The 23,334-nt window shown below is 40.0% G+C and overlaps 1 protein-coding gene and 3 non-coding genes across 6 annotated transcripts in view; 3 read left to right on the top strand and 1 right to left on the bottom strand.

The window, feature by feature from the left end:
• The window catches only part of LOC116048269 (F-BAR and double SH3 domains protein 2), a 65,897-nt gene that overhangs the window by 16,937 nt on the left and 25,626 nt on the right, over nt 1-23,334 (top strand). For all 3 annotated transcript variants that reach the window (XM_031297264.2, XM_031297262.2, XM_031297265.2), the window contains exons 3-9: nt 3,489-3,534; nt 14,497-14,576; nt 15,203-15,347; nt 15,514-15,647; nt 17,597-17,651; nt 17,864-17,992; nt 22,585-22,707. In XM_031297264.2, the coding sequence (XP_031153124.1) occupies nt 3,489-3,534; nt 14,497-14,576; nt 15,203-15,347; nt 15,514-15,647; nt 17,597-17,651; nt 17,864-17,992; nt 22,585-22,707 (712 nt within the window). The remainder of the gene's footprint in view (nt 1-3,488; nt 3,535-14,496; nt 14,577-15,202; nt 15,348-15,513; nt 15,648-17,596; nt 17,652-17,863; nt 17,993-22,584; nt 22,708-23,334) is intronic.
• On the top strand, nt 308-381 carry trnat-agu. Its single transcript has one exon. It is a non-coding gene; the product is annotated as a tRNA-Thr (tRNA).
• On the bottom strand, nt 1,671-1,743 carry trnam-cau. Its single transcript has one exon. It is a non-coding gene; the product is annotated as a tRNA-Met (tRNA).
• On the top strand, nt 3,725-3,798 carry trnat-agu. Its single transcript has one exon. It is a non-coding gene; the product is annotated as a tRNA-Thr (tRNA).

Below are 23,334 nucleotides of genomic sequence, written 5' to 3'. Positions count from 1 at the left end.
TATATGTTCCAACATAATCCAGAAGTCAGTGGCAGTGATGAGTTTTTACACATGGGACTTTTGCCCATAGACGACAGGAGGCCTTTCCCAGCAGTACCTTTTCTACAGTCAGCTTAAGTCTTGTATCAAAGCTGAAACAAGAAATCTCCAGTGGTGGATTATGTACAGGAACATTCATATGATTTTATTTTTTTTTTCAATTGCAGTCACTGGAATCTGGAGTATCAACATGCTATCTTTGGGTTTTGGAATGTGTTGTTCCAACTGATAAGCAATTCAAACTTTGCTCTCCAATGAAGACTTACAGGGCGCTGTGGCTTAGTTGGTTAAAGCGCCTGTCTAGTAAACAGGAGATCCTGGGTTCAAATCCCAGCAGTGCCTTTTCACACAGTGCTGTTTACAGAAGTCGTCCTGAGTTTTCGGTAGAGGTGCTTGTAGAATAGCAGTACTTCTCGGTTCCACTCTACTTAAGCATTGGTGTCTCTGCAGCATATGATTTGTAACCACAAAGCTTGACCTTAGTTTATCCTTAGGATGAGAATACACAGGACAACTCAGGGACTCAGGCTGCTTTACTGCTATGACTTGAGAATAGAGCTGGGTGATATGGAGAAAATCACATAACACAATCTTTTTGACCAAATACATAGATATTGTGGCGATATTGTAGTGTTGACTATTGGTGCTTTCACAAAATATTTACACAATGAGATTTTTGATAAATAATCATCAATAATGTGGATATAATGACCAAGTGGGTAAAGGCAAATAAAAGAACAGTTAGAACAGTCTGGTAAGTTCAGAAAATGACATCACTTTACTGTAATGTAGCCTTTAAAACCAGGAAAAGACAACACTCCCAGCCGAATAAGGCTGTAAGTTTAGTATATCTATTTCTACAACATTTGATCTATTCCAGTATTTGCTAAAGAGGTGTCATCATTTATTTAGACAGCTGGGCCTGGATTGCCAGTAAACCCCTTTCTCTTTTATCTCACTGATCAGATGCTCATTAGTGATTGTATGGTGGTATCACTTTATTTTGGTTGAAAAAAGTGGGCATTGGAGGCTCATGAGAGTGATTCTGCCTCAAACATGGTCCGCTATAAGTTGAAAGAAGGTTACAAAGATGTGTTTGTAGAATGTTTAGACATCAATTCATGATAATTAACCTCTGATATAGTAGGCTATATATTTCTGTTGCACATAAGAGGCTCCATACATGACAGAGCTGTGTTCGTCAGGGCTCTGTATTGCAGCACGTTGATTTTGACATAAAGAATAAAAATGGCTGTCACTGCCGATCTAGTTTAGTTTGGAACTGAGGACACAAATCTGTCCAACAGCAAGAAGAAAGAGCTTTTGATGCCCTGAGTCAGGAGACAGTTTCCGTCTGTGATCATCAAGTGTCATGTTGCAAAGCAGGGTGTTCAGCTCATTTTGATGTGAGAGATTACATAAACGTTGTGAATATACAGAATTATTCCTTTTTAGAAAAACTCTGTTATGTTAATGCAACGATTATGAATTTAAACACCAAATTCTTTTCCAGTTTAATCCATTATACATTTTTTTTTTGGGGGGGAGGGGGGGTGGCATATCCTATTCCAGGTGGTCTTTCCACTGTTATGTGGAACAAAGGCTGGTTTTCAAATGACTCTCAAAAGACCTGCCCCGTGTGAGGCTCGAACTCACGACCTTCAGATTATGAGACTGACGCGCTGCCTACTGCGCCAACGAGGCCTGCAGTGCTGGCTGAGCATGTGTTTTAGACCACAGACTCAATACTGAAGGTCAGGGGTGGAGGTATCAGTGAGATCAGGGAAGGGCGTGTGTCCTATTTCCACTGACATGCATGGGGGTGGAGTTAAACACATGCGCCAACCTCTTGCAGTAGATCATTGACAGTTGGAAATATTGCAGTTTTGTATGCAGGATTTAAAAGCCTGGTTCAGTCATTAAGAATTGATCATGCCTCTTTTTAGCTAAAGCTAGAAGTCTAAAGCAGCCCCTGTTTAGAAAACAGACTGTACACAGCAGGTTTAACACAAAGGGATGTCTTGGGAAACATTTGACAAGAAGCGCTGTCCTATTTGTTTGAATGTAATTAGAGAGAATTGGCAGTAATTACGCTGTCTACGCTTACACTAAGTGTTGTCTTCCTTTCTGCGTCTTCCACCACTGTTTCCCTTCCCTGTTGTTGCTTGATTGCTGTTCCCTCACATCATCTTTTGTATAGAGTTTTATTTCAAACAGCACTCTAGATCTGAGTCGCTTGTGTCTGCCCAAGTCATACAAGTCTGCCCAATCCTATATGTAATGTTTCCCACATAATACAGATTTCAGGTCTGACGAGTAAGTCACATTCGCAAAAAAAAAAACTGGTCCTGACCTTCTTAACAAAATGTTGAAATGGGAGCTCCCAAGTGAGTCCTAAACATCTGCATGTGAATGAACAAAAAGATAATGCTAATGATTAGGTTGTTTGTGAAACCACTTCCACAGTGCCTACATTTACATGTGAAAACGACTCCCGTCCACACTAATTATGCACAGAAAAATGCAAGCTTTTGTGATGTGAGACTATACTTGTAAGTCCCAAACAACTTATAAGTCCAGTGGTAAGGCACCTACACATAATCAGAGGTAAAACCGTGAGGTAGGGTGCAGAGCATATTGCAGGCACAGAGGCAAAGCTCCATGCAGATATACGTCATTATTGTTTCTGGCTTTGTTTGAGCTTTGACAGGTCAGCGGCAACAAGCAGAAATCATTTAAACTTTGAGCGCAGCGCTCAGCAGCAATTTTTGGCGGTGTGACAACGCCAAGGGCTTCCTCTGAGTTGCTTCCACCGCTCTCCCCATAGGAAAACTATAATTTGAATCTTTAGAAGAGATGTAATATACTGAGGCAGTTTTAGTAGGAGTCATTTATATAGAACATATTAATGTTAGTGAGGACCATTCTACTTTTTCATATAGTACACAAAGATGGGTGTGATATATGAATATAAGTAGTCAAATTTACATCAAAATATACAGGTAAAATGTTTGTTCACTCGGTGTGGTTGTTTCCAGTATGCTGCTTTGTTCATTTAGCAAACAGTGCCAGTTCATTTATCTGTCTGTGTAATCGTATACGTAATGTTATGTTTTCTATTCTGCACATTCCTGGACTGTGATAAGAGCTTCCACTGTCTCTGCTGCCAGGATGTTGTGTGATGTAGAGACGGCAAGGGGGAAATTTGTAGGGGTTTGTGCATTTTGTGGGTCAGAACGAAGGGCTGCAGGATTATGGCCAAAATGAAAAAGAACCTATTAATTGAAAATGAAAATCTGATTTATATATTTTTCCTCCTGTCTTTAATGTTTATGTCTTAACTTACAAATGACAATAACTTGTGAGCTGCTGATTGAATTTATTTAATATTACATGTAATATTTACCCCCTTCAAACAACTGAACACATTTCTGTCTCTTTCTCTGTAGGACCTACAGTCTGAAGAAGGGACAGCTGGAGAGGGACTATGCACAGGTAAGACTGGCTAGACTCTTGCTGAAGACTGGTATGTGAATATAGATAACAAATATCAGTACATCAGTCTTAGAACTCTCCTAAAGCCTGGCCCTAGGTTGATAGCCATGCAAAACACAAAACATTGACTCTATTTTTCTAAACTGAAAGGGAACACCGTTGAACATTTCTCTCCACATATCTCCCACAGGGTGCTGTGGCTTAGTTGGTTAAAGCGCCTGTCTAGTAAACAGGAGATCCTGGGTTCAAATCCCAGCAGTGCCTTTTCTTCAGTTGTACTTCCTGATTGTGGATTAGGAAAAGGTACATGACAAGGGTTGTCCTCTCCCTCAAAAACTACTGAGAGTACTAATGCGTTGCATACTACTTCTTGATATCAAACTGTGATGATGTGTAAATGTAAATGCTTTGAAAAGAAAAACATGACAACAATCATTAATTATACCTGTAAGTTCAGCAGTAATTGTAACATATGTTGTGGATCATACTTTTTGTATTATTTTTAGGAGCATGCGGGAGCCCCATTAGGATTATATAGGATATTTTAAACCTTTTAGAATTAGATTTTTAAAAACTTTAAATATATCAAACAAATTTCACTACATCACCTGAAGCCTGAAGGTTCAGAAGTTGTTAAGCGCTTAGCGTTCAGTTAAACTTGGCTGTTTACTGCATTACGTGCGGGTTAAACCCTACAAGATAGGCCATATAGGAGGCATATATATATATATATATATATATATATATATATATATATATGTATATGTGTATATATATATATATATATGTATATATATATATATGTATATATATATATATATATATATATATATATATATATATATATATATATATATATATATATATATATATATATATATATATGTGTATATATATATATATATTAGGGCTGTCAAAATAACGCGTTCATTTCGATGAATTAATCTGAGAAAAAATAACGCGTTAAAAAAAATAACGCAGATCCATTCCATATTGACGTTTGACCCGGAGCCGTTCTAGCCACCATTCGACTGTAAAATGAAGGAGGGAGACGAGAATGTGCTGCCTGGATCATTAACTGGAACATTTACTTGTAAAAATCTTCTTCCTGGCTACCGAAATCTGGTGCCACTGATATGTCTGCGCTTCTTTCTGATGCTCTGAAACAGACGATATAGGCAACACAAACACCGCTGCACGTGATGCTAGTTAACACTACACTCAACAGCAGCTAACGTTAGCCTACCGCTAGCTAGTAGCTGGATTAAAAACGGTTAAAATGCTGACAGCTAATGCTAAACGGTGTAAAGTTTGACTGTGTTTTACTGTAGAGGATTCAACACTGGGATGTAACAATTTGTAGCTGACTTCGGAAAAACAACACAGACGTGCGTTCAATGAAACTGGTAAACTACACCCTCGTGGTGCATTTGAAGTTATTGTAAATGTCCTTTTCCCATCTGGTGGTTGTTTTTGTCGTTCAACAGCAATTTACTAGTGAAATAAGATATTGTTATTGTTATACATTATTATTAAATCATTTAATTTTGACCATATGGCCTTATCAATAAACAAGCCGTTCTTTAATGTCACCAACTGTTGTTTAGTACCCTTTGTTTTCTTTTCCTTTTTTACTTTCTTAAAAAGTATCGGTTCAGGCACCGTTAATTATGTATGCGATTAATTTTGATTAATTAATCACAGAGTATGTAATTAATTACATTACATTTTTTAATCGATTGACAGCCCTAATATATATATATATATATATATATATACATACATACATACATACACACACACAAAAACACACACACACACACACACACACACACACACACACACACACACACACACACACATACACACACACTACAAAAGTTTGGGGTCACTTAGAAATTTCCATTCCACTCCATTATAGACAGAATACCAGCTGAGATCAGTTGCATTGTTTTTTTTAACCAGGGCAACAGTTTTCAATTACATAATTGCAAAAGGGTTCTCAATGTTTTTAAAATGATATCAGGTTAGTAAACAGAATGTGCCTTTGGAACATTGGATGAATGGTTGCTGATAATGGGCAATGTAGATATTGCATTAAAGATCAGCCACCGTCTATAATGGAGTGGAATGGAAATTTCTAAGTGACCCCAAACTTTTGACTGGTAGTGTACTTTATGATAATGGTTTCAGTTGAACTTGGCTGTTCAGCACATTTGTTACAATTTAAACTTAACAGCTGTATCAGATGGAAACATTTTATTTTGGTTCAGTCACTGTGTCTCTTCTGGTCAAAATGAGAATATAGTTAAAATAGGATTAAAATACAGTTTTTAGTACATCCTGTATGTGCTGCCAACTTAGGCGAGGTGCTCGCAAAAATGAGACCTGAGAATGAGAATTTTTGATTCATTCTTCGTATGCATAAAAACTCATACGTGCTGCAAGCCACATTTGCTTTCACTTCCCATATTCTGGTTTGGTTATTTCCAGATCTTTCAGTGTTTCTTCTTTCTTTTGGCCATTCTTTCTTCCTGTTTTCAGATTTATGAAATGCTGCGTAGTTATCATGAATCTTGTAAATTGGAGACAACAAAGGGTTTTTGCATGTAAATAAGCCCTATATCCACTCAGCACTAGACTATGTAGCAATTTTCAGTAAATATAACTTCTTATTTTTGCCACTTGCAATTCTACCTAGCAAGCAGCCCTACATGATCTGAGCAGTCTCAGTAGACATCTTTAACAGTCAGGATTTCAATCTTAGAAATCCCACTCCCAAACAAACAAAAGTGCCCAGTCCCATTTCTTATTTTAACCCCTACCCCTTTCGAGTGCCCCTCACTTTTTGACTTGTTCCTCAGAACAGAGTTACAAGGGGTAGTGGTTGAAATCCTCTCCTATGAAATTGGACAACCCTTCAAGACCCTGATACGTCATCAGCTGTTGTTGATGGCTTTGGCGTAAACAGACACAACAAGTTTGTTGCCGGAATCTCGGCAATAGTATCACAAAAGACGGCCACCGGCCAGGCTGTGGTGGCTCTCATCTTCGAAAAACAGCTCAACAAATTTCCAAAGAGACGTTGTACTAGTTATTTGCCCTTAAATTCCACCTTGTACAGTATATATTATGCCTGCAGGATTTCGCAGCCTTTTTTTGAGATTGTTGCGGCCCAAAATGCCTGAATTTGCGGCAGCTTTTGTAAAAAACTGCGATAAAAGTTGCGATGTCTTTTGTATTTTTGTTGCAATGAAGTTGCAAGAGACAGTGAAAATTGCAAAAAAAGTAGGATTTTTTTTTCTGGTATACTTCTTTAAAAATAAAAGTAAATTTGTTTCGAGGAGAATAAAACTACTCTGGGCTGAGTTTTCCTAGTAACCTTACCAAAAAGGCTCAGGATGCTGCTAATGTTGGTATAATATGAAAATGCCTGGTGGATTTAAGACAAAAAGTTATCAAATTTGAACATTTCTGTCAATGGCTTGTTGATCTTTACATTGTTAATTAATTTCCTATCCTGGCCTGGGCTGGGACACACATTCATACGGTTTGATAAAGTACTTATTGGACTTTAACTTATCATTGCACTTACAATAACGAGCGTAGCTGTCCTCAATTTAGGTCATCGTGTAGTCTCATCTCCGGTTTTTCCTGCATCCACCGTGTGCGTTTGTGTGTGTGCACGCGTAGTTTGCAGGGGGGAACTAAGCAGCAGCCCCGTCCGCTGCTGAGAGCCGACAGGAAACAGCAGCAGCTTTCAGCGACTTTACAGTGAAAAATCGTTATGCCGGACTTTAATGTTAAAATGCAAACAGGTTGGCAGGACGGTCTGAAATGTTTTGCATGGTCTTTTGCTGTACGTTTTGTTGGTAAATGTGAGATGTTCGAGTCACACACGTCTCGTCTTCATATCAGAAACAAGGAAATGAGTTTGCCGACGTACGTGTGTTACGTCAACCCGTTCTCACTCCCGCTTGTTCAGTGGCTCTTAGAGTCACATACTGACGCAAAGTCTGGCAAGTGGGACTGCTGTGATGAAGTTGCGAGTAACTCCGGTTATTGGTCAAATTTGCGGTAAAGTTGCGGTGATTGGTCAAAATTGAGAGTCACACCGAATTCACGGTGATTGGTTGAATTCGCGTGAATTGTTGCAATCGTGACACCGCGAAATCCTGCAGGGACTGATATTAGAACATCACAATAATAAACACTGTTAACTTCAATATTAAAAAAAATATTGAACTAGTTTGGCTTGTCATTTTTACTTCATTTCAACATCAAAATCAAAACACAACCACAGACCCTGGGTTCAGAGGGTTTAATTCTGCAGTAGCATGTATGGCATACAAACACAAAAATGTGTCAGTGCTGTGCTGTCACATGTAGACATATTTAGAGGCTTTCTTAACCCGTTTATTAAGCACAGAGTAGAATGCAATTAATTTATACCGTTAACATTTAGACAGCAGCATCAAACTTTGATTTGTTGTTATGATTGATGCAAAGCATTTACCATGATATCACTGGCCCCATTACTTATTGCTGGAGATGGCTTTTCTTTGCTGGCCTGTGCAACCAGAGAGTGGACCAGAAAAGCAAGGGCAGTTTGTCTGAAAATACTGTTGCAAAGCTCGTAGTACCATTTACATTGACATCGACGGGCGTCCAACCCACCACTTGACCTGGGTCGCGATTCGTGAAGCTGAGTCAGTCAACACGGGTTAACCCTTTCAAGCACAAAGTCAACCCTAGTTGAACCCTTGGTGTGAAAGGGGTATTATTGAGCGCTTAAAGCCAGGTGGACCTAAGTAACAGAGTTTAAGCTCAAAAGAATAGTCATTCAATAGATCTGTACAATTTTCTTAGATTTTATATACAAAATGATCAATCAAATAATCATGAAGAAAAAAGGCAGATTAATTGACAATGAATATAATCGTTAGTTAGAGTCCCATTTACATCTGCTACTGGTTCTACATCAAGGAAAGAGGTGCTTGTCTATAGCCTAACTGCTGTAGTATATTTTAAGATTTTACTTTATGAGACAATTAAATTGAATCTCATTGAGTTCAGATGTTTGTTGAAACAGACTTTTGATCCCTTGAAACTGAAAATTATTTCAACTTAAAGGGCTGTATCATCAGCTATATCATCAGTATTCAGGCTTGGGGGAAGACATTTGCACAGGTGTTAGTATTTTTAAACACAGTGTGCAGGAATGACTGCTTCCTTTACCCGTCAGATAGCCACTCTGTAGTCTGCTGCGGATTTGTCAGGAGGCACAAAACTAAAATAGTATACATTTCCCAGTAAACGGCTGCGTCAGCATACTCCTCTTACTAAGCATTAGATGAACAGTGTCTACTTAGAAACCAAGCAGTGCCTGCCGCTAACAGTGTGATTTTTATTGAATTTTGATGCTGCTCAGTTTAAGATCCCCTAACATGCACACTCACACAAATTCATACAGACATGCTGAGAAATGCTCTCAGCTGCAAAATCCTCCTGTAGCTTAATGAAAAACATTTGAATACATAACCGATCCAGCTCTTAACTACATATTAACATACAAATATACACTTTATGCAGCTGTCCACACAAAACACTATTATTTTGTAGCTCTAGTATCTGGATTGTACATACACAAGATGAGTTAGGGAGAGTAAAGATGTGCAGTGAGAGAGGATAAGTGTGTGTGTGTGTGTGTGTGTGTGTGTGTGTGTGTGTGTGTGTGTGTGTGTGTGTGTGTGTGTGTGTGTGTGTGTGTGTGTCTCTCTTGCTTTCTCTCTATCTCTCACTATTCTCCCTCAGCACTGTCTTGTTCACCTTAGAAATAGAAGTTGCCTAGCAACGCGCCCCCCCACCCCCACCCCCACCCTTTACGACAATGGATCCCCTTCTGATTATAGGTGTGTGCATGTATGTGTGTGTATTTATGTGTTGGAATGTCTGAGTACAGTGTTTTTAAATAGATGAATGGGAAATAAATAAGCAAACTAATTATTTGCTCCCCTTACTGTTATTAAAATAACATTTTATGATGGCATGTCTGCCTATGCGTATCGTTTCCCACTACACACTCAGGTAGTCTACCTCTGGCGAAAACTCCACTCATTCATTGGCCCCCTCTTGGCAATACACACAGAAATCCAGCCAATCAGCTGGTCCAACAGAGAGACAGACAGAGAAAGTGAGAGGCGCAAGGTGTAAGGGACAGACAGAGAGGCAGGGAAAGAAAGAGACATGAGCATTTAACACAATAGAGAAAAGACCAGAGAGGTGGTGTAGAAAGGACAACAGAGTGAGAAAGAAAGTGAAGATGCTGTTGTTTAACCTTTGTCCTTTCACTGTGTCAAACCAGCCATCCCCTCTGTGAAGGAATCAGCCGCAAATACCAGCCGCCAATCAAATGCTCCATGTTTTCTGTGTGTGTGTGCACACAGTTAGCATATGTGTTAGCTATTTGTCCTGTATTCCCCTCGCACGATCAGCATTGCTGAAATAGTTTTAGGCTGGGGTCACACTTCACTGTACTGCCCAAAAAGGCCAGCCTGCTGTGGCTGTCGCTCTGTCAGTGTCCCTCTGCTCACTCGTAGAGCACTGTTCCATGTAAATCAGCCTTTACATTATGGGTGTTTTTCAAGATCCTCTAAATAAAATGCATTTTTTTTGTAGGTTCAGTTTATACATTAGATCTGAAATAGTCTAACCACAGTATATCTGCAAAAGTAAAATACACTTCAAACTGAGTTCTTTGTAATTCTAATGTTTTCCTCTCCATCGTGCCTTTTTTTCCTTAGTCACCTCCTTCTCTTCCTTCCATACATTGACACACACCTTACATAAGAGACTCATGCACACATCCATGAAAGCCAACTTATTCATGATATATTTGTCTCTAATGCAGGCTATCCAATATGGCACCAATATTTGATCTACATTGATTTTAACAAGGTTAATAGAAGGGAAAAGAAGTCTGAGAACAGGGGAGATATAGCGATAAGGAAAGTGACGATTGCTCTTTTATATTCCTGTTCTCTCTCACACATACGCACATACTGTACATCACGCGCAATACATTTTTACAATGCGTCACACACAACACAATCTCTTAGCACATTGGTCTGTATTCTCTCTCACTCTCTCCCTCCTCTTCCAATCACCCTCTTCTTACTTATCCCCCGTCTTTACCTTAGCTTACTCTGCAGATGCGGACACACACACACACACACACACACACACACACACACACACACACACACACACACACACACATTAAACGAGGCAGAGAAGTGCAGACAGGAAGAGACGGAGAGAAAATCAAGTATATTGATTTAGGTGAAAGTTGAGAAAGTAAGGGGGTTGAAAAGGCAGACACAAAGAAATCAGAGAGAGAGACAGCAGATAGAGAGGGAGTGCAAATGACTGAGCCAGAGACAGCAGAAAATGAATGAGTAGGAGAGCGAGAGTAAACAGAAGTCCCAAGGTGACTGTCTGCAGAGTTGTTTGGAAGCTGCGGGAACAGTGACAAATTGATGGAAATATCAGAGTTATGAAGAGATGAATGAAGCATAAGTCTGGTGACTTAAAGTCACTAAGAAATTAGGACTTTTCATTCTTGCTCTCTGCATTTCTTTGTTTTCTCTTTAGTTTGCTCTTAAGTAATCATTTGTTTTTTTGAACAGTTACAGTAAGAGCTGCCTGGGTGTGGCAAAATGTTAGTTAAAAGTAACAATGTCATCCTGCAAAAAAATAAAATCACCTCTCAGGCCAATGAATAACAATTTTGTCACCTTATTTTGACCTGTAATTGTAGTGTCGCCCATGGATTTATCTGTAATTTAGAAAAGGCCAGAATGCAGCTGTGAACACCCAAATGAACTCACAGAGATCGTTTGACAATGATGTAAATAACCACAGGCCGTTACTTACTAACTGACATGCTTACAATACACAATATTCAACAATAATCAGCCTCTCTTCCTGTTCCTTTTACTTTTTCTTTGTCTATCAACCCTTCTCACACACTGGTCTCCCCAGGATATCCTGCTGTTTGGGTACCCTGTATGCCACTCTGATCACAAAAACAGGATGTATGTGTGTGTGTGTGAGTGTGTCTGTTTCACTGTATGTGTGTATAAAAAGAGCAGTTCCACCTAACCCAGACCACACAGGAAGAGCAAAGGAGAGAGTTGCCATAGTAACATGCTGTTCAGGTGGTTGTCAGTGACAGCATAGAAAGGAGGATGGAGGGATGAGATGAGGAGGGAGCTGGGAGAGAGGATAGAGAGAGAGAAATATAGAAAGGTAGAGGAAAGAGGAAAACAGAGAAAGGCAGTCAGAGGGGAAGCTAGTGAGAGATGCAGTGAAGGAAAATTAAAGAGCATCAGAAATTTACCACCATAGAGTCATCTAAGATGCTTTAAAATTGGGTTTTGGCTTTAAAAAAGGAAGGAAGGCCAGCAAATGGAGGTGGTCTTTACTTAAAGCTATAGTGCATAGTTTCTGTCTCCCCCATGAGGAATTCTATGTGATGACAACAACACTGTCGGCGCGTCCACATGATACAGTGGCTTCATATCGATATCAATGGCTTGAATGTAACGGACGTTCACTTATATCAAAAAGTTACGCACTAAAGCTTTAAGTTACTCCTACGTATGAGTGATGGATTGATCCACATTTTTTAAAGTCTACAATACCCACATGCCCATATTTACAATGGAATACAGGTAGTTATTGGTCGCTGTTGCCCATAGTGAAACTGGAAAGCTCCAGCTGTTATATATATGAGTTCACAATGCACAGCTTACAATGACGATAACTCTTTCAATGCACATATGGGCATCTGAGCCATGTTTTAAGATAGATTTTAAAATGTGAAATTAATTTTTTAACTTTAATTAACAGTCAACTGGCTGAAGAACATGCTCATAGTGTCCACTAGGGGCCACTAACTAGGGCTAATCCCAGATGTCCAACTGGACCAAATTTAAGATACAGTATCTGGTGTCACTGTATTGTTGATAAATTGATAGGGCACAGCGTGGTATGGAAGTCAAGCTGTCAAATCAGTCCTCCTGTCAGCCAGCCAGCCAGCTCACAGTCAGTGGCTGTCTCCGCTTTCAGTCACTGTCCTTATGTAACCCCCCCAGAAACACACACACACCTACAAGACACACACACACACACACACACACACACACACACACACACACACACACACACACACACACACACACACACACACACACACACACACACACACACATCCCTGTTTATACAGCAGGAAGGCAATTAAATCCAAGGCACTTCTATTGCAGTTTTAATGTTGTGTGCCTCTCCAGCCACCCTTCACACACTCTCTCCATCCCATCTTTTTTTTCTAAAAAACACACTCACACAGTCTCACCATCTTCCATCAAAACCATCCACACCCTGCATGAATTGGACAGGGCAGTTTCTATTCCATGACTTTTCTTTGTGTGTGTGTGGATCTACTTTATCTGGTATTTTTATGGCACAGACTAAAGATTACATTAATGAGACTAGCATTGGCTAACCACACAGTTGGTTAAAAATAGGTTACCTCTTCTTCATGTAAGATACATTCATCTTCATGGCAGCTCTGGCAGAGTATGACTCTAAGTAGTACTGACGTCTACACTCAATTTAGTCTACTACAAAATATTTACTCCACTGGCTGCCAATTTACTCAGACAGGAACACTGCTGAGGTAATGGGGAGTTGTTCTTACAGTGGGCGCTGACTCGTTTCTAGAAAACACTTGGCTCTTCCCTTCCTTTAGAGGATTTAGCTGGTGGGTGCCAGGGGTCACTGGGCCACTGTCTCCCCCAGGACACAAGCTTGTATGTCAGCTGGAGGGAACCGAATATCAGGTCCAGGGAACAAGAGAACTAAGAACTAGTAGAGGTTTTTTGATGGCCTCATTCACCATCTGTGAAAGGTAAAAAGGGCAAGATGAGAGAGAGATAGAAGGTGATTAAATTAAATATGAGAGAGAGAGAGAGAGAGAGAGAGAGAGAGAGAGAAATTTGAAGACAACCGAACATTAATATGGATATTAGAGGGGGGAGGAGAGTAGAGAGAGGATACAAATATGTGTAAAGTAATGTTGAGGTGTGGGAATTGTAACGTTGAAGCGATGTAGAGTGACGGATGGAGAGAGACATTAAGCAGAGAGTTGCTGACTGGTGGACAGATTTGAAAACTGAGAGACCAGATTTACATGCAGATTTATATGGAAGAGGGATGCAATAGATAGGATTTGCTCTCCCACCCACCCCTACACACACAAACTCATCGCACTGCAGTACCTGCGAGTTGTCGCTACTGACACAGTGACCCAGTCCAGAAGATGTAGATTACCCTTTCTTGCAGCACTCTGGGTTTCTGCTCATTCTCACAGGAGCTGACTGGGGAGTCACTGTTGCTGACGCAGAGCTGATCCATTTTTATAGTGGTAGTGTTTACTGAGCAAAAGACAAGATTTTGGCTGTGTGCTTGAAACAGAAATATAATGATTGTTCAAAAGAAAATGGCACTTGAGGCGACCAAGCTTGGCCATAGTAAAGCCGCTCACACTCAGAGTGGGATACTGTGAAGGAAAAGCAACATCTATCTGCTAAAATAGATTAATATCTAATATAATATTGGTTAGATTTACAATATGGATTAAATGGATACATTAAAAACAGACTCCTTTTTCAACCGGGTCATAGTATCACAGCAATAATGCACCTCAAGGTATACTGAGAGAAAATATTTGACTCAATAGAGCTTCATACTGTCTTGTTCTTGTCTCCACCATGTCCCTTATTATCTAACATACATTATTACATGGTCCAAACACACTGTAATTTCGACAAAGTACAAACTAGTCAGAAAACAGGAGGAACTTTGCCTTTAATTTTACTCACTTTACATTTGTGCTTTCAGGCTCTGCAGAAGTTAGCGAGCCAATACCTTAAGAGAGACTGGCCTGGAATCAACCCTGATGACCAGAGAACAGACTACAGGTAGGTGTGTGTGTGTGTGTGTGTGTGTGTGTGTGTGTGTGTGTGTGTGTGTGTGTGTTTGTGTGTTTGTGTGTGTTTGTGTGTGTGTGTGTGTGTGTGTGTGTGTGTGTGTGTGTGTGTGTGTGTGTGGAACCATAGCAACCGATTACGTTCCGGAGGCTTCTTACAACATGTTTTAATCAGAAGACACATTAAACACACACAACAAGTCAACAATATGTCAAGTTGTTGAAGATTTCTTCTACATGCATTTTAATATTTTTAACAAAATGTATTTTAATTTAACTTGGCTGGATGGGCCAGTGAGTAATGTCAGTGGGCCAGTGCCACCCAGGCCCATTACTGGCTACGCACCTGGGTCCAACTTATTATTAAAACAAGAAATAAAGGTATTAATTCTGCAGTTTGTTGGTTCTAGCAACTACTGCAACATTTCTACACAAATCTTTTCCCCTTCCAGGTGCATGCACATACAGTTTCTCAGACAAACATACAGTGGTGTAGGGGGAATTAAAAAAATGCCACTCTGTATGAGAACTTTATGATTTTCCAAGTAAATGCTCTTTGAAGTGTAAGTTGTAGAACTGTAACCATCCAGCATTGCTGTGCTTTTTCTCTCCAACTAGGAATGTGTATGCAGTGTGGAGGGCCTACTTAGAAGGAACAGTGCAGGTGAGCCAGTCCAGGCTCAATGTGTGTGACAACTACAAAAGTCAAGTATCAGAGCCCGCTAAGACTGTTCGACTCTATAAGGAGCAGCAACTCAAAAAGGTGAGCGGATGCATGGACAGTGGAAGTTAGTCATAGTTTCCATAGCAATCCTTGTTCTCTATCCCTCTCTACAACATCTTTCAATGGACTCACACTGAGTTATTGTGACTCATGTTGGTCTGATCTTTCTCTAACAACTTGCCTGTTTTCCTTTTTCTCATCACAGACCATAGATCAGTTGAGTGGCATTCAAGCAGAGCTGCAGGAGTCGGTGAAGGAGTTGGCCAAAGCCAAGAAAAAATACTACGACTGTGAGCAGGTTGCCCATGCTGTGCGAGAGAAGGCTGACATAGAGGCCAAGTAAGCTCACCACGTTGCTGTGCATGTGCGACTTAACAGATGGTCTCCATTGTCAGAAAGACAATGTCCGTGTGTGCGTGCGTGCGTGTGTGAGTGAGAGACAGAGGGCCTGCTCTGACCTGGTTTTAAAATCCGATCTGAGTGATCCGATCACAAGTGGACAGCTCTAGGTGCGTGTGTTTTCATCTGTCTGTAGAATGTGTCTCCAAATGCGTCCTCAGTGACCACTTATGATCGGATCAGATCTTACTTCCCTGCTTTATATGCAAATAAACACGTACATCATTGCCGTTTGCATATAGGCTGGTTGTGTGTTTAGAATGTCAGTTGTTACTTTCACATAAATCAAGTGAAAAATGAAAAAGCGCTGCGCACAGTCTGTCTGCCGACCATAGACTGTAGCCTATACAAAAGGGTGCCGGCATAAGGAGATCTACTGATGGGTGGCAGGACCTGTGCTGGTGAGAATAAAAAAAAATAAAAAAGTCTTAGAGTGTTCAGCTCTCAGTACGTTTGTAGCTTCTAACGGAATTTCTGTGGTTTGAAGTTCACTACGTATTTCAGCTCACAGTTGAGTAGGCGGTCCTTAATGTGGACACAGGACACATTGTGGACATGTGGCTCAAACCACCTCCAAATGCGTTTTTTGCGATCCAATCTCAGTCCGTCCTCAATGAGTCCTGAGAGTATTTTCACCTGTACTTAGAGCTGTCCACTTGTGATCTGATCACTCAAGATGGACGTTAAGGCCAGGTGAAAACAGGGTCAGAGAGAGAAAGAGATATAGAGACATCATCATGAAGGCTGAAAGAAGCAATCAATTACAAATCTGTAGTGAGTCAGACAAAGAAAATATAGATGAAAAGGGACCAAACACCATAAAAGCAACATTGGTGGGTGCTGTTTTCTTTGTGTGAATCCAATCAATAAACTAAAATCCTAGTAGATGTTTAAAATACACATTGTTCTGTCTTTTCTTTCCTTTGAAGGACAGATAGAAGCTCTATCTGGTATAAAATGTCTTCTTTGCAGCTTTCTAGGTAGATTGAAATATATTGTCATTTGTTTTTCTTTATAAAATGTTTATTCGTCATTCTCACTAAATAGCTCCCTGAGTAGTAGAAAACTTATTTTGAAGCTTTGTGCCACAATAAGTACCAAAGTTTGATCCAGTGCTGATGAGTGTTGTTTTCCTCTCAGCCCTAGGTATGGTGACATTTTCACTTCATTGAATTCTCGGCTCCGGTTAGCGCCCACATCGATTGGCCAGTCAACTCTTTTCTGTTCTCTATCACTCAGTAGAAAGACACAGCCGCAGAAATTACTGCATTGCTGCTGTGCCTCTATGTGAATGTACGTGTGTGTATTTCAGTAGAGATAACTGGCGAGACATTAGTCATTCTCAGGCACAAGGAACACACAGGAAGAAATGTTGGTGGGAATGTAGAGACACAAGACACACTTCATACTTTCAACTCCACTTGGCTGCATAAAGCAGTGCAACAGAAGTAGAAACCCACCACATACTTGCACATACTGGCAAGCGACAGACATCATCACATACTCTTAAAGCATTTTGCATCTGTATGTGTGAGAGTTAATTCAATTCACACAGCCTCTTTTCATGCACATAAGCACAGTAGAACAAAAAGCAGACCACACAGGCTCACTCTCATTTTATGAGACAGGTCATCTTTCTGATGTCACCATTAATATAAATCATGATGACCGGATCAGCCTGAGATTTATTGCTGTCAAGCTCCCGACTGTTCAGGGTCAATATATGATGCCTGCTCTGAATCAGAGGTCAGAGATCAGAGTTATGATTTTGTAGAAGTGCCTGGATCTTTTTTTTTAAATTAAATCTATGATTGTGCATAGATACCTTCATATTAATTTGAATTAGAGCCAAGATTAACTTCTTTGCTTGCTCTGTTTTGTTATTTCAGGTCTAAACTGGGTCTTTTTCAGTCAAGAATTAGTTTACAGAAAGCAAGTGTAAAGGTAAGAGGGCTCACTCACAAAGACGCAAACACAACACTGTCACTCCCTCTTAAGGCAGAGCTTTCAAGCTGACTCTTTTAAACCATGATACAAAAACAAAATTCCATAATGAGCCCAGAACCTAAAAAGAGATGCATGTACTCCGATTAAAGCTTTAAACTCTGTTACTGTAATGCAGTATTGCAACATCGTTTGTTTTTCTCTCATTTCAGTTGAAAGCTAAGAGAAGTGACTGCAACTCCAAGGCGACACACGCCAGGAACGACTACTTGCTAACGCTAGCTGCTGCCAATGCTCACCATGACCGCTACTACCATACAGATCTACCACACTGCATACAGGTATTTACACATATAATAATATAATAACAAATATAAAGAATTGGAAGATGTTAGTGGTGTGAGAGAGAATCCACGTCCCTACCATGCATGTGGACATTTGAATAAAACTGTACATTTCTAGGCAGCTGAAATTGTAGTTTGCAATGCTATAATGACATTTTCATTTACTACACCAAGTACTGACTTTACATTCTCAAGCGCTGTTAATACCCAGAGGGATTTTCCAGGAGCAGGGAGACATATTTTCTGGTTCCCAAATTCAAAGGGGAAAGCTACTTTGAATCAAAGCACAATTTGGGATGAAATGTCCTTTTATAAGCGCACAAAGTCAGACTCCCTTTCAGTGTCACCAAAGTAGTTGGAGGGTGAAAAAAAACCATACATGAGATAGTGATGATTTCACAGTTTCAAGTCTTCAAATAGAGTCATAGAGTTTTCTGCATTTGTGATTTGAAAGGTGCTTATGTAAAGAAACATCCAGCAAAATGAGCCACCCTGATGTTTGGTCTTACCAATGATTTGTAGACTAGGCATGAAATGAAAATTTTCCACAATGTTGAATACACTTTGATGTAGTTTGTCATTTTGTTTTAGATTATTTTTGGGCATTTAGGCCTTTATTTCCACAGGACAGATGAAGACATGAAAGGGGAGAGAGAGGGGGAATGACATGCAGCAAAGGGCCGCAGGTCGGAGTTGAACCCGCGGCCGCTGCATCGAGGAGTCAACTTCTATATGTGTGCGCCTGCTCCACCAACTGAGCTAACCCAGCCACTAGTTTGTCATTTTTTAAACCTGTTTTGTAGATAGAATACGAAAGGTCATCGAAGGAGGGATGCAAATAAGTTTGCTGCATCAGTGATGTTTTTCTTCTTTCGTGTGCAGTGAATGGCATATTCTTTTGGCCTCATAATCACATCTGACACTTTCATATGACACGCATCCCTGTGAACCTGAATGCGTGTTTGTATTTTTCTGTTCTGTAGGTTTCATGATATTTTTAATGTACTCAATTGTTTCTAAGTTATGACCTCACCGCTGTTGGTAAAGCAAGTTCTGCAACTTAAAGTGATAAAATGTGACAAAGAAGCCAATTTGCTGTCACCCCTCATATTTATTTCATCAGTGGTAGCAAGCTGCTGTTTGTGTGTAATAAACATGGTACTGCATGACCTTTCTGGCACATGAACAGAATCAAAACACAGGAAGAAGTTAGATTAAATTATCGACATACCATTGTGGTGGCAGTTTAGCTGGTTGACTTTACACCTGTGTTGCTGCTTTTAATTTTCCTCTCAGTTTAAACCATGAAGTAAGCTGCATACATTCAGAACGAATATGCTATTCATTTATAATTAAAGTAAAGCATATTGATGTTTCTATCTGCTTCTATCTCCTCTATTTTTTGCTTTGTGTTCCTTTACTTGCTTTTTACATTTTGTGTAAATCCTATCTTCAGATGCTTATCCCTGTCTCCTTTTTCTCCCTCACTCTCACATACTCTGCCTTAGGCGTGCAGGAGCATCTATACTATCAGGCCATTCTGAATAATAGATCCGTAGCTCCTCGCGACAGAAGGACAGGACTGCGGGGAAATATGCACATGCACAAATGCATGCACTCAAACACACAGAGAATAAGGGACATTGCTTGAGGGACGCAATCTGCTCATCGTCTCTCCCTCCTCTGCTGTTTTTCTGTTTATTGGAGTGTTTACAGGTCTTCACCTGAAAGTCAGTGATAACATTCATAATAGGCGGACCAAAATTTGCATTACAAGAAAGTACAAGTTCTTTTCACAGTTTTTGCTCCACAGAAATATGTTAGGACACACAGCCCAGAAAGCAGCATCAATGGCAGACGTAAGAATGGCAGCCATACAATATGGGTAACCAAAACAGCACAATACAACTCAGAAACCATTCTAGTAAGTGTAGCATCACTGTTAAACCACATACTATATTACTACTCCATACTACTAGACTGGGTAAACCCAGCCCGATCTGCCGGCGATTTGATTTCGCCCTGCATCTCAGGCTGGAAACCTGTACATTTATCTATCCTGCTTCCATTACAAATCTGCGGGAACCAATCACAAACTGGCTTATCCACCTGGTGTGCTATTGGCAGGTTTAACACGATGACGATAGAGAAGCGACCAAGCAGCTTTTTGTTTACATTCAACAAGCCGGCCACCGAAGCGCAGCAACCCGTTGATGCTGCTGTCGCTGCTACGTCACCCGGATCATTGGTCTGATTGGTTGAAGGACTATCCAATTGCATACAAAGTAATTTGAACTATGCCCGTTGATCACGCCTCTTGTGCAGAGAAAATACAGAGCAGACTCTCCAGACTAATGTTCAATCTTAAAAGATTGAGCTTGGTCTGGTGATAGCCAGACTACCATATTACTCCATTCATCATGGTCTCCATTTCCAACAGCACTTATGTCCAACCTTTAAAATCCATTGTGCTCTTAGTGCATTGCATTGCTGTGAACATTACTCATTGGATACAGCATACAATGTGAGGACATTTTGGAATAGGGAAATATACTTCTAAAGTTTAATATTCAGACATGTTACAGATTGCTAACTTTACGGGAGTGAAATACCTTTTTTGTCTTTAACATCAAACCATATAGAAGAAGATAATGAACTGAATGTGATAGATATGATATTTCTAGATATGAGGGTTGATGAGTCTTGTAATTAAAAGCCTTGTTTAGATCTGCACTTCAAGTACTGACTGTGGCTCCAGGAATAACATATATCTTACACTGAGCTCTGCTGTCCTTGTCAATGCGACAGTTGTAGTTAAAGGACAGTGGAGGAACAGACTGCTCCACATCTCCCTCTGCTGTTGGCAGTCGATGCTCTAACTGTCAATCTTTAAAGTCCCCTGCTAGACACACACTAACACTTACACATCTGCTGGGCCACTGTGCTGTACTTATTGTTCAGGCTGATGCAGTCATTCAACCCCCAAACATACACTGACCACGGTATGGGGACGGGGCTTTTTCTGGAAGCTGACTCACTCCATTTCAACACTACCGTAAATGGATAAAAAAAAAAACCAGGGGAGGAAGAGAAGAAAGGGGGAGGAGGAAATGATCAGAGTGATGAGGGAACATTTAGAAAGAAGTCAGCCAACAACCCACCCTTAATGACATCATTTCCTAGTCAATTTCCCATTGTTTTATAAGTCTGTGTTCTGTGTGTGCAAATGCTACTTTTGTTGGTGTTATGTGCATTTAGAAAAAAAATGTTTTTGTAAGTTTACTGTATGTGGTGAGAGAGAGAGTGTGTGTGCGATGTCTGTGTTTTGTTGAATTGGAATCTGAACCCCTTCACCTTCCCCTGCAGCTGCGAGAACGCTATCCAAAGAACACTACACACACACACACACACACACACACACACACAAACACACACCTCCAATACACTCATGTCTTTCAAATGTTCACTCTTCCCCTCTTACCTCCTCTTCCTCTCCATTAGCCTCTCTCTCTCTTTCCTTTCTGTCTGATCTGTCTGTTTGGCAGCGAGGCCTACAGCTTGGCAGCACTACCCCAGCTCCCCATAGAAAGGCTGTTCATTTGGACAGCATACTCCATTAAAATGTCTTAATATCGGTGCATCAGAATCCCCCTCTAATGATGAGCTGTCTAATGAAAACACTTGCTCACTTTTCTTCCTGTCATTGTTTGTCTCACTCTTTTAAATTAATAAAAAAATCTGTGTTCTGCAGCATAAGGCAACATAATAGATGCCGCATGTAGACTAGAGAATGATTACGGGGCAATATGTCCTGCCCTAACTGGTGCATCAAAACTAAATGGAAAGTGAGGGAGCTGTCAATCAATCACAGTCAGTACATGCCCACATAGTCTTGAGAAGAGGTCTAATTAGACAACACGAGTTTAAATGCCTGTGTGGTTTGACTACAGTTCCTCAATTACATTTGTATCATATTGTGACCTGAAGGCAGTCTACTATTGTGGCACTCACAGTTTAAGTTTTTTATGATTGCTGATATTGTGTATAGATTGGGCAATTTGCTAAATGGTACATGAATACTACAAAAGCTTCTTGTTTTCATTAAAACTCACTTGCTGAATGTATTTATGTAAACATACATTTGAATAAGGATTCACTCATCCAATGCCTTTAGGAGAAACACGGTTGAAGGTTTTACTCCATATCCTTTTCTAATGTTAAGAACTTGCCTACAACAAAAGTACAAACAAACTAGTGCAACTTCCATGAAGGTTAAGTATTCCTCCAGGCTCAAAAACAAGACAGTTACTGCCATGCTCCCAGATACAAAACAGTTGGATTGGATGGATAAATGATGACGAGTAATAAGGCACTATTGTGCACGGAGGTGTGACAGTAAACATTCAGTGACCCATCACATGTCTCCTCCTGATTCTCTAGTACTCTCTACTTTATTATTAAGGATTATGGACTAACATTGAATTAATCCATTCTTCACTGTGGTCTCTCTCTCTCTCTCTCTCTCTCTCTCTCTCTCTCTCTCTCTCTCTCTCTCTCTCTCTCTCTCTCTCTCTCTCTCTGTCCTCTAGGCCTTGGATGGCAGGATCTATGAGCATGTGAAAGACTACCTGGTAGAGCTGAGTCATACCGAGCTAGAGGCCTCCCAAGCCACACACAACACCTTCCAGTTCCTGTTGGACAAATCTACCAGGGTGAGTCAGATGTGTTGAGAGACCAGTGTTGGGCAAGTTACTTCCAAAATGTAATACATTATAGATTACTAGTTACTGTCATTTGAGAGTAATTAGTTATATTACAATATTACTGTCTCTGAATTGTAATGCGTTACACTACTTTTGCATTACTTTTGAGTTACTTTCACCAAAATAACAGGGGAAGTTTGATTTGGCAGCTAGCTTGTGAATTTCACCACCGGATCAATGAAGTCTCGTCTTTATCCACTTTAATACATCATAGATTATTCATATTTTGTATAATTAATATAAATATGCAAAGTAACTAAAGCTATACAAAATAGATAAGTAAAACATATAATAGGCAAGTAGGAGAAAATGAAAATACTCAAAAGTATGGCATTGTTGTAAAATGTTTGTTTATAGCACTTCAATAAGAAATTCATGTTGTTTAGGTTAAAACACTCTAAAGGAAATGTTCAATTATAGTGTGATTAAAACTCACTATTAACATTATTTACAGTACTTGATTTACAGCTGATTTATGAAAAGGTAGCCTACACAACCTTATTTAACAGTAATTTAGTTTTACTGCGAACCGTCACAGGAAGTGCTTTTATTTTGAAGTAGGCTACACGGAAGTTG

The sequence above is a fragment of the Sander lucioperca genome, chromosome 5, assembly GCF_008315115.2.
Source record: "Sander lucioperca isolate FBNREF2018 chromosome 5, SLUC_FBN_1.2, whole genome shotgun sequence".
NCBI classification, from domain to species: Eukaryota; Metazoa; Chordata; class Actinopteri; order Perciformes; family Percidae; genus Sander; species Sander lucioperca.
This window is presented reverse-complemented; position numbering and strand designations above follow the sequence as displayed.